Here is an 11984-nt window from a genome sequence, read left to right on the forward strand (position 1 = left end):
CTGAACACAGTAGGACTGTCACTCCTAATCTTATGATGGAGGGAAGGTCATTGATGAAGCAGCCGAGGACACTGCCCTGAGGAACTCCTGCAGTGATGCCTTGGAGTTACAACAATTGGCCTCTAATCACCACAACCATTTCCCAGCGGCAGGTCTGATTCCAGACACCAGACGGTTTCCGCTTAACTCGCATTCTCAGTTTACCTTGGGCGCCTTGGTGCCATATTCTGCCTTGATGTTGAGCAAACCTACTTTCACCTCGCGAGATTTACTCTGCATGCTACACCTGACCTGTTTGATGCTGAACTGGTTGTGCATTTCTCGCGATAAACAATAAAAAATCTGCGGTCAGATTTGTTGAATATTGAAAAAATTGTACTCTGCCCCACTTCTTTGGAGGGCAATGAGAAAGAATTAGTTTCATTGCAGAATGACTTGAGTTCACTTTCATTATACCTTTTACAGCGTCTGTTTGGCTCTCAAATCGATCCAAGGACAACACTATGCAGCGAACCAACATATTGGAATCCACTAAAGAACTGTTGATCTGATTCAAAAATATCTGAAACTGAAGACGACAGACAGTGTCACCATTTGCTGCAGTTTGGTGAGTACATTAATGTTGAAAACAAGCTACTAGTTGGAAATAGATGGAAGTGTTTTAGGCCCCAGTACACTGCTCGTTAAAATTGTCAATGGGGGATCGTCTTGCCCTTCTCAATAGCTGTCACGGCCCAGCTCTCATCCATTAGCTACTTCCATCAATGATGAAAAGTACAGTCCTTAGTTTTTAATTTGGTTTGGTTGCAACACTTTATAAAATCACTGAAATTCCAGCACAGGAACAGGTCTTTTGCCTATGTGTTATTTTCACAAGCCACCCCCACTCCTCACATCCTTTAATATTCTTTTTCAAGCATTTATATCATGACAGGTTGCAGTAGTCAGTTTACACAATTACAATCACAAAATGAAGCATGAAGATTTTATGTACAAAAATCTAATCACCCAACAAGTTCAGTTTCAGGACTTGGTTTCAGAACACGGTTTTCTGATAAGAGCAGTCAGCGGGGAAACTTCTCACCACCGAGATATCCCCCCCCCCCCCCCAGCGGTGTCGCTGCCCCCCGCTCCACCAGCGATTTGTGGCTCTGAGGCTTATTTTGCATGCGAGAGGGCGTTTGCTGCTTTCCATCTGGAAGTCCCTCCAGAGCCAGTTGTGTTTGACCATGGAGGATCAGCAGCCTTGCAGCTTCTGAACGTCTGCCTGTGCGCCGTGATGCCTGGAAAGTGACAGGTCCTCCACCAACCTTCGACCACTGTGGCTGAACAGACGTCCCCTGCGCCCAGCTTGAGTCATAGCTAATGGCGGGAAACGCCCCCAGTCAGAGGTTCCAAAGCCCTCGCTCCAGGCTGGGTTGCAGTGAGACCAGGCGGATACACGGAGGAGAATGTACAGTATTACTGATCTCATCTACCTCAGAGCCGGAGAACCAGTAGCAAGGGGATGGCAAAGCCCAACTGAGGAATTCAGCCATCAAGCCAACTTCATCTATAATTTTACAATTCATTCTCTGGATGTGGGCAGCGCTGGCAAGTCCGGCATTTGTTGCCATGAGAAGGTATTGGTGGGTCTTCTAACTAGGTGGATTGCTCAGCCAAATCAATTGGTGTGGAACTGGAATGATATAGGCCAGGCTGGGTAGGGAAGGTAGGTGACCTTCTCTAAAGGACAATAGTCAACTAGTTGGATTTTTATGACAATTCGACAGCTTCATGATTACTTTTACTGATCGATGAAATACAAGGAACTTGCAAAATCCTTATTAAAACAGGGCACTTGCTATATTTTCTAAACAATAAATGTCAATCAAGCAGACGCCATTGTAGATTAAGCTGTGCAGCTCAGTGTACCACAACTCACCTTCCCTTCGGTGTTTACATACTTATTAAACCTCTTGAACGCATCAACGTTGAACTTCATCAGCTCACCCAAAAGGTCAAAATAACTCTGCAACACATCCCGTGACTTGCACTCGCTGTCGATAATGCACAGCAGAATGTGCTGCAAGAAGAAAAATACACAAGTTTACCTTGATTTGAAGAGGCCCTTCCCTTCCTCCGATGCTATTGCAATTCTCGCTGTGTCTTGCATCTTTAGCCACAATTTTTCTAACATCTTTGTACCTTGACAAAGTTTTTTTTACATTTTCCAACTTTATTTTATGTTCCACAGTAGTTCATTTACATTGAAATGTTTAAAATATATGCAAATTCTACTCTGACTAGACATTGCCCTTTCACCCCTGGGATTCGGACTGTAATCAGCAGAAGTGGATGAGTGGGGAATCCTGAGCCTTCCATTTTGCTCGCTGTAAGGGCCTGTCTCGTGAAGTGAGGATGATGCAGTTTTAATCCTGTTCCTGGACACAACATATTGCACAACTCAGCATCTTACTGCTGAGGCCACAAAGATGTCCAGTGCGAGCAGTGGGAACAGTGCTGAGTTTGGGAATAAGGCATGGGGGAAAGGGGGGGGGAGAGAGAGCTTTACTGTGCATCTAATTGTGCATCACTCGACCCAACAGCACCTGACACTAGCATTGCACGCCAAAGTTGGAAAACTGTTCTATTCTACTGCATTATCAACAGGCCAGTTTCCCCATCTCTCTCTCAGGGGGCAGCAGGCATATCCACAAAATGGAGCGCTGCTTGGCCATCAGTCGGCAGCAGATATACATGCTTCTGCAACACAGGAGTGAGGTCTTCAGTCTCAATACCTCCCCCACCCCCCGCGCCCAGCACCAGCCCCTCTCCCACCCCCCCGCCCAGCACCAGCCCCTCTCCCACCCCCCCCCACCAGCCCCTCCCCCCCCGCACCTGCCTCCCCCCCCGCACCTGCCTCCCCCCCCGCACCTGCCTCCCCCAACCCCCCAGCACCAGCCCCTCCCCCAGCCCCTCTCCCCCGCCCCACAGCACCAGCCCTTCCCCCCCCCCCCGCATCAGCCCCTCTCCTGCCCCTCCCCTCACCCCCCAGCCCCTCCCCCGAGCACCTGCCCCGCTCCTGCTGCCCCCCCCCCCCCACCAGCAGTACTCCCCAATAACCAGTAACATCAAGCCAGAGAGGACAGGCTGGTTCTAACTTTAAATCTGAACCTACTTCCAGACACGGTGTAGGAATATGACATATGCAGAGTTAAAATGGTCACATCTTGCAAGCAAACTGGAACACGTAGGAAATTCTTCCCACCCTCCACAAATAGCTTGACCATTAATGTAATGCTTCTCTTCGATTAAACAGGGCCTTACCTCCAGCAGGCCACGTTTCAAAAGGAACATCTGGTCAGCATAAGAGGTCACTCCTCGTAGAAAACTCTCAACTGCTCTGGCCTGCCAGAATCTGCCAGGAATGGGAGACAAGAAATCGATAAATATAGCTAGGTCCATTCCTCAACAATGGGCCTTCCCTCTCCTGATCAGCCACAGGGTATGGCCCCACAGGCAGTGTGCCCTGTCAGTATTGGCCCATGTAGCCATTATCCATGTTTGCACTTTAACAGCGGGTTAATGAATTGCAGGGCAGCACAGCTGCTACCAATCCGTGCACTGGTAATTGCACCCCAGCTATAATAAGCCAACTCAGCAAGGTGAGCATCGAGACATGGCCATCAGTCTGCATAAACTCTCAGCCATTGCAGGAGCTGCAGCTAAGTTCTTTGAAGGTCAACATTTAATGCACATTCTACAAAAAACACTGAATGTAGCTGCAATTTTCCAATCCAAATCTGTCCTTAACCACATGAACCAAAATTTGAGATTGGGACTTCAAATATGGCGTATATATTTGGAATTTAGTACCACATTAAAGGATCTTGGATTAATCCCATTTATAATTTTTTTTAAGTTTTATTTTGCATCAGTCTGTTCTCCTGTAGCTGAAGCTTATGTCCCAGATAAAGGGTGCTCAGTATTGAGTAGCATTATTATTAAAATCACAAGGTCACCTTGGATAGATTGGGAAAGCTCAAAACTGATTGGGCTCCAGTTGCGGATATCCATCCAAGGGTGATTAAGGAGATTGGACAGATGCTCTGGGAGCCCGAACCTTCAATGGGCCAGTGGAGCCGGGATAGTTCTCTTGGACTGGAAGCTCATGTAGTTCCGATTTTCAAAAAAAGGGACAAGTCAGAGCCAGGGAATGACAGGCCCACCAGCCTGGGAAGATGCTACAAGGGATCAGAAGAGATGCCCTTTATCATCACTGGGAAAAGGAAGGACCCATTAGAAATACACAACATGGCTTCCGAAATAAGGTGTGGAAGGGAAGAAGTGTTTGGCCAGGAAGGTGCGGCGGATGGTATGGGGCAGATTTGTCCCTAGCAGTGGAACGAGTGGTGTTAATTCCACTTCCTTACAGACTGTGCAGCAATCCTACCTGAAAGAGGATTCTGCAGGTTCTTTCTTCATGACCTGTAATAACCTAGTCAGAAGGCCTTTCTTCCCATCACAGATCAGACTTCTAGGAAAAAAGAAATATTATGAAAAGCGGTCATGGAAATGTGCAACTAATCTGTGAATTAATCTATTGATGTCAAAAGCCTCCTTTGCTGCTCTATAATTTTATGATTCATACTCACTGCCCACTAATAATAATCAGTTTTTAAGTACAATTTTGATACTTTGCTGATCAATTGAGGTTAGAAACAGGTTTCCTACTATTGCATCAAATGTTGCACAAAGGTTTGGAGTAAAGCCCCCATTCCTCGACCCCAATAAGCCGAGTGTAATGTTTCCAAGTTTACTGACGAAACAAAGCTAGGTGGGAAAGTAAGTTGTGAGGGGGATGCAAAGAGGCTGCAAAGGGATTTAGACAGGTTAATTGAGTGGGCAAGGTCATGGCAGATGGAGTATAATGTGGTAGGAAAAAAAGAAAAACAAGACTATTTTTTTTTGAATCACGAGTTTGGAAAATGTCAGTGTTCAGAGGGACCTGGGTGTCCTTATACACCAATCACTGAAAGTTAACCTGCAAGTACAGCAAGCAATTAGGAAAGCAAATGGAATGTCGGCCTTTATTACAGGAGGATTTGAGTATAAGAGTAAAGATGTCCTACTGCGATTATATAGGGCCCTGGTGAGACCACACCTGGAGTATTGTGCACAGTTTTGGCCTCCTTACCTAAGGATGGATATACTTGCCATAGAGGGAGTGCAACGAAGGTTCACCAGACTGATCCCTGGGTTTGGGGCGCGGGGGGGGTGTGGGCAGAAGAGATTGTCCTGTGAGAGTAGACTAGGCCTGTAATTTCCTAGAGTTTAGAAAAACAAGAGATAATCTCATTGAAATGTATAAACGCTTCTGTAAGGGGTTTGACAGGATAGATAACGAGAGGATGTTTCCCCTGGCTGGAGAGTCCAGAACCAGGGGTCACAGTCTCAGAATAAGGGGTCGGCCATTTAGGACTGAAATGCAGAGAAAATTCTTCACTCAGAGGGTGGCGAATCTTTGAAATTCTCTGCCCCAGAGGGCTGTGGAGGCTCAGTCGTTGAGTACATTCAAGACAGAGATCGATAGATTTTTGGATATTAAGGGAATTGAGGGATATGGGGACAGTGCAGGAAAATGGAGTTGAGGTCGAAGATCAGCCGTGATCTTGTGGAATGGCGGAGCAGGCTCGAGGGCTGACTCCTGCTCCTATTTATTATGTTCGTATGTTCTAAGACTTAATCCCAGTTTAGGAGTGTGTCTAAATCTACATTTAACACTTCCATTTACCACACGATCCTACATACTACATAGAATGCCAAAAAAAAAGTTTAATAAGAGCTGGACCTGCTTCGAAATGAGAGAGACATAGGACTCAAGCCAGGGGTGTGGCGACTATTCAGTGGGTTACTCAGTAGCTCATCATGTAGTCCACAGACGATAGAGAGGTTTATACAACAACCATAACCAACCACCCCTCCAATTCCCAACTTAGAATGGTCACGGTTTCTACATCTTTGATACTTGCACACCTCTCCACCGGCCCCACCCCACCAAGTTGTCGTGCCCTCTATTCACAGCTGCCCATGAAGCCTCCACCAGTCATGTCAGCAGGAGTGGCCACCTTGAACATGAGAACGCCCATATCACCATGACTTTTAGTGGCACCACTATTGTCAAGTCTCTCAAAATCAACATCTGTGGGGTCGGAGGGGGCAAATCTTCTGATCAGAAGCTGAATTGAAACAGCCATACCAGCACCGCAGTTACCAGAGCAGGCCCGAGGTTAGGTACTTTGAAAAGTGGTTCAACTCCTGACCCCTCAAAGCTGAAATCAGGAAATCTTGCTACTTGCTTGGATGGTGCAGTCACAATACTCATGGAAGCTTGACACCACCCTGGACAGAGCAGTTTGTTTGATTGATTTCAAACTAAATTGCATTTTTGTTTAAAATCAGAGTACACTGCTGCACAGATTCAGTATTATGGTAGCATTAAACAAACTCATGGGAGACACTCGAGAGTGGTTGCAGCTTCCTAATTTAAGCACTGTAATGGTTACTCTTCGCATACACTGCAAGTTAATGCTCGGTTTACCTGTCAGTGTTGACAACTGCTTCGACCTCAGGAATGTTGGCTTTGAGTGAGATGGCACTAAGTTCGTTCAGCTCCTGGCTGTTCAATAATAGGTACTTATTCCTGAAAATCCAAAACAACAACGGTCACATGAAAGGAGAGACATTCAGGAATCAAACCCAGAGTTTTCATTGTCTAATCTATTACAAGATAGAAACATAGAAAATAGGTGCAGGAGTAGGCCATTCGGCCCTTCTAGCCTGCACCGCCATTCAATGAGTTCATGGCTGAACATGCAACTTCAGTAGCCCATTCCTGCTTTCTCGCCATAACCCTTGATCCCCCTAGTAGTAAGGACTTCATCTAACTCCTTTTTGAATATATTTAGTGAATTGTCCTCAATAACTTTCTGTGGTAGAGAATTCCACAGGTTCACCACTCTCTGGGTGAAGAAGTTTCTCCTCATCTCGGTCCTAAATGGCTTACCCCTTATCCTTAGACTGTGTCCCCTGGTTCTGGACTTCCCCAACATTGGGAACATTCTTCCTGCATCTAACCTGTCTAACCCCATCAGAATTTTAAACATTTTATGAGGTCCCCTCTCATTCTTCTGAACTCCAGTGAATACAAGCCCAGTTGATCCAGTCTTTCTTGATAGGTCAGTCCCGCCATCCCGGGAATCAGTCTGATGAACCATCGCTGCACTCCCTCAATAGCAAGAATGTCCTTCCTCAGGTTAGGAGACCAAAACAGTACACAATACTCTAGGTGTGGCCTCACCAAGGCCCTGTACAACTGTAGCAACACCTCCCTGCCCCCGTACTCAAATCCCCTCGCTATGAAGGCCAACATGCCATTTGCTTTCTTAACCGCCTGCTGTACCTGCATGCCAACCTTCAATGACTGATGTACCATGACACCCAGGTCTCTTTGCACCTCCCCTTTTCCTAATCTGATGTGAGGGGTGCTAGCGACTGGACATGGTGCAAAAGGCCATTGAGCCAGAAACCTGTGCTCGTTCAAGGGATTGGGTGCTTTAGTGCGTCACACTATTTTCACCCCGAAATGTAGGTTTAATCTTCAGACAGACCACAGAACTGTTTGATCGGAGAAATCAATGATATTCAATGTGGCTGTTCCCGAGACTATTGCAGAACAGATAAAATATAACCAAAGAGGGTGCCAATGGGAAAATGTCATATTTTCAAGGTCGCTAAGTGCTAAAACCAAATTAAAACAGCTGGGGTTGAAGCAAATACACCAACAGTCTGAGAAGCACCAAGCACCATCAGCTGTCAAAGAATATACAAGGATTTTTTTAAATTTATATGCAAGCACTGTTTTCTATCCCCCCATAAACTTCTGAAAATTCCACACCTTACAAGCAATGGACGTTCACACAATCCTTGTGCTACTGTGGCCTTGGGAAACAGTCCTATTACTAATTAATTGTAAAGGCTGATGTACTTGGTGCATTTCCCAAAGGCACGTTGCTGTGGGTTCTGCAGATACACTTGGGAGGTTGGCGAATGCAAACGGGAGCTGGATCAGCGAATTGGGTTCCTCCTCCCATGACCTGCAGCTGCAATCCGATTTTACAAGTTTAGACACTGGTGAGCTGCTGTAAGTGGTTATAGGTGCCAATACACCCAGACAGGTATGCTGGAAATGCCAGCTTCAAAATACTCACTCATGGTGATCACTGAAGCTCTGAAGCAACCTCAAGAATTGGATTTTCAGGGAAATCTCCTGTGGAGGAATGGCAAAAGTTTTAGGTAAAGAGAGCTGTTGCAACAAGAGCACTTGCACAGCTAGGTCTGAGTGTATTCAGGTCCAAAAGAAAAGGCAGAAGTGTAACCGGTAGTGCAGCAGTCACTAGGAATAGCTAATGCATTAGTGACAGGGCACACTTGCTGCAACATGTAGGAACAAAGTGGTTTTGTCAGATTGCAAAATATTACTGGATACAAACTAGTGAAATCTTCAATCGGTTGAAAGCTTTCATGTCTAAAGCACCAACAGCAAATTTGTTCACTTAGATATACAATTGAGATATATCAGAGCAAATCCTAGCTAAATCCCAATTGGAAAATTGACCTCGCTCTGACCAGCATATGAGGGCATGAGCCCAAAGCTTGGACTGACAGATGCAATGTCTCCAACTCTGCTCGAGTCTATGCTATTGAACCAGTTGTTGGAACACCGCTCTGAGCCAAACAGCACTTCTTGGTTTCAAAATATGGAGTGACAAAAAAAGTTTTTTGGCACTGGAGCACAAGGCGGTTTTGTTCTTGAATTTATTTTCATGTCGCTGCAAGAGAAAGACACGGTGTGTAACCATGCACTGAACAAATCACCTCTACCACAGGTTTCACCAACCCATAGGGACAGCGATGCTGCTGAGCTCGAAGTTTAAAGTGGCAGGACCATTGCAAGAGGCAATCACCCAAGGAACCCCAGTGTAAGGATTTACGTGTCTATCCCCAGAGTTTCACGATCACCTGTGTTCTTCCTTACATACAATTACACACAAGAGTGCTGTAAATTTCCAATAATACAGTTTCTAACATGATTATTTTACCACTGTAGTGTGTGTCTGGTGTAACTAGGAATTAAAGTTATTAGACACAACAATGCTTCAATTACAGAGCTCTGGTTTCAGAAACTGGGTCCATCCAATTCCAATGTACAAAACCACATTTGGAAATTTGCATTAGTTGAGGTGTCAGTCTAACACATCCACCCAACCTGGGTCTGTTGGTGCTGGTCCAGATTTAAAGCATTGCTCCTTTACATCAGAATATGACTTCTAGCTGTAAAATGCTCAAACCAGGGGTAAAACCAGGAGACATTGGGCCAAGTCCATGGGTTGTGACTGTGTGTGGGAAGCTGGGCTGGGCCGGGGGGGGGGCAAGGGAGAGAGAGCGAGCCAGCCGGGTGTTGGGGGGAGAGAGAGGAGAGGGGAAGAGGAGCCAGCCAAGGGGATTCCTAGTGTATAATGGAATGGTGCACTGCAGGGATCACTGGCTGCACATGAATCTATGGCGGGCAGTTAAACACGTCGGTGGAGCTCAGCCCTTCGGCCGTGGACTGGGCTGGATTGTCGAAAGTTAAATTCTCGGTCCACAATGCATTCAGCACATGCCAAGTGTCAGACTCCACAGGTCTGACAAATTGCATTACATTTACATCTGAATGTTGCTCTTTTGTAGATTGTATTTGAGCCAATCACAACCGAACAGGTAGGGAACACACCAGTGAAGCAGCAGCAAGCAGATACAAAGATATCAAAAGGAACCAGCGTTGCATGAAAACCAATCAAGGACCAACAGTAAGATCCATCAACAAAATGAGCGAGGGACAGAGAGGACAGACAGACAGACAATGAAATCTCTCAATATTTTCCGAAAATCCTTTCGGGAGCCAACATTTTTTGTTGGCAGCTGGATGTTAAAATACTAAAATAACGCTTGTAACAAAATTTAAAAAAATGATATAATTCACACCAAAACCATACAACTTATCCAGTCACCTTTGTTGTGTTTCAAACCTCATCACAGCACAGCCAGGGAATCTACCGTGAACTTACTGGTCAGTGATCATTCGGGCAAGTGACCTTACACACAACCCAACATACCCAGTACATTTATGGAATTTGTTACCAGAGCACCAAAAGTTTGCATATTAAAAAATATCAGAGGGAGTAAGAATGTCAGTTTCTAAGTTCCATACTCACTGGACTGCAGTCACAGATTTGGTTCTGTCCGTGCAGCACGTGATTAGTAGAATGTTTCCTCCATATCAGTTTGTCAAACAGATTATTCAGTCCTGGGATAAGTCGAAATTCTGCCAACATTTTATGAACCTGAAACAACAGAGAAATAAGTTCCAGCGGCTGGTCTCCGGCTCAGCAAACAGCACATTCTGCAATCCCACCCAGGTACCATATTATAACATGGCAACTCAGAGCTTTAAGAAAATATGGTTGTCTGAATGTTTTCAGTTTCCAGTATTTATTGAAAAACTTGATGTCTAGATATTAAGCATAGCAATTAGCCACGGTTTGTGCCGAGTTAATCTCGATCAGTGTGGCAGCGGGTAGCATCCTCAGGCTAGGAATGAGAAAGCACTGCCATCGAACCAGGTGCTGAGGAATGCTTGTGCGGACAGAGCACGTAGATCAAGTTGAGCTGCGGTGTCTCTCTGACTGAAGGTCCAGCGCACACATTCTCCAATCTTAGAACAGCTACTTGAAGGGGGCGGAGACTGGTGGTGGCTGTGGACTTGAGCTAGAATGAATCAGTATTGGGAGAAAGGAACATTGGAAAGTCAGGAAAACCAGTAGCAGGAGTAATCACTTTCTCAAATTAAATTCTGCTCATGTCACACTAAACTAAAATGGTGAGTCATAAATATACCAGCCAGTTAAACAGATGCATTCTGCAATCAATCACAGTGGACAGAACATCGCAACTGTTCAGCAGCAGTAATCCGCATATTCTTGGCGATGAGCACATGAGCAATTGCACAAACTTGTCAAATTAACAGACTGGACACTTGCCGGTTTCTGTTCCTTGACCATGAGCATTGCAGGAGAGCCGGCACTGAAATCGCAATTACACAGACAATCCTATGATCTGATGAAATCTCCAAATCTAACACTTGACACTACTAAAATTCTACATGGTTCTCCTAATGTGGGAAAGCTTGAAGCATAAAGTGGATGATGGCATTTCACCACCTTACACAACACAACTTTCTGCAGTGCTGCTACAGCCCTTTTAGAAACTGGGATCAGATAGCAACATTAAAGCAGGCTACAAACATAGCACATACCAAGACCCAATATCCACTCACACCGGCGGTACTTCTCAACAAATGGGCCAATATTTCGGAAGGGCCAGTAGCTCTGGTTCAAGGTTGAAAGGAGTAAGAATATGGTGAAGGACCTGCCGTGATGTGCGACTAGTTCTCAAAGAAAAAGACCCAGAGACAAAGGTTACAAGTCCTAATGAAATGTGCCTGGAGTCTGTCACTAACCTGGTTCCGCTGCCTTCCCATCAGCAGTACACACAACACGTATAACACTTCCACTTTGTACATGATCTCATGCATGATCTTCATGGACTGTGGGAGCCTGCTCCTCAGTTGGCTGGCGGCCAGCACACTCTCATCTGCAGACTCTAACGTAGGAAGAGGACAAGGGAAGAAGTTTAAATACAGCCTCACAGTCCACACTCAACAGCGACTGAAACTGCTTTACGGGCCTGTGGAATATGCTGCTGAGTTTCAAGTTGCTAATATTCAACACGTTCCTCTTTGTTCCTCCAAAGTTCTAAATGGGCTGTACGGTCAACATGTTCTCCTCCCTGCATCCCCAAATGCTGCCAAATACCACCTATCCCAATTGCTTTACCCAGTA

At 45.6% G+C, this 11984-nt stretch overlaps 1 protein-coding gene across 3 annotated transcripts in view; it reads right to left on the reverse strand.

Annotated features, from left to right (window-relative positions):
- The window catches only part of LOC139277689 (short transient receptor potential channel 4-associated protein-like), a 34388-nt gene extending 22623 nt beyond the window's left edge, over positions 1-11765 (reverse strand). Inside the window, exons 1-8 of one of the 3 annotated variants that reach the window (XM_070896519.1) lie at positions 11603-11765; positions 10299-10427; positions 8253-8311; positions 6584-6685; positions 4436-4516; positions 3310-3400; positions 1925-2065; positions 457-568 (exon numbers count right to left, since the gene is read on the reverse strand). In XM_070896519.1, the coding sequence (XP_070752620.1) occupies positions 457-568; positions 1925-2065; positions 3310-3400; positions 4436-4516; positions 6584-6685; positions 8253-8311; positions 10299-10427; positions 11603-11686 (799 nt within the window). In that variant the 5' untranslated portion in view covers positions 11687-11765. Of the gene's footprint in view, positions 1-456; positions 569-1924; positions 2066-3309; positions 3401-4435; positions 4520-6583; positions 6686-8252; positions 8312-10298; positions 10428-10695; positions 10788-11602 lie in introns of those variants that run through there. The other 2 variants (XM_070896518.1, XM_070896520.1) reach the window with 2 other exon arrangements.
- Between the last annotated feature and the right edge of the window lie 219 nt (positions 11766-11984).

The sequence above is a fragment of the Pristiophorus japonicus genome, chromosome 12 (assembly GCF_044704955.1).
Source record: "Pristiophorus japonicus isolate sPriJap1 chromosome 12, sPriJap1.hap1, whole genome shotgun sequence".
NCBI lineage: Eukaryota > Metazoa > Chordata > Chondrichthyes > Pristiophoridae > Pristiophorus > Pristiophorus japonicus.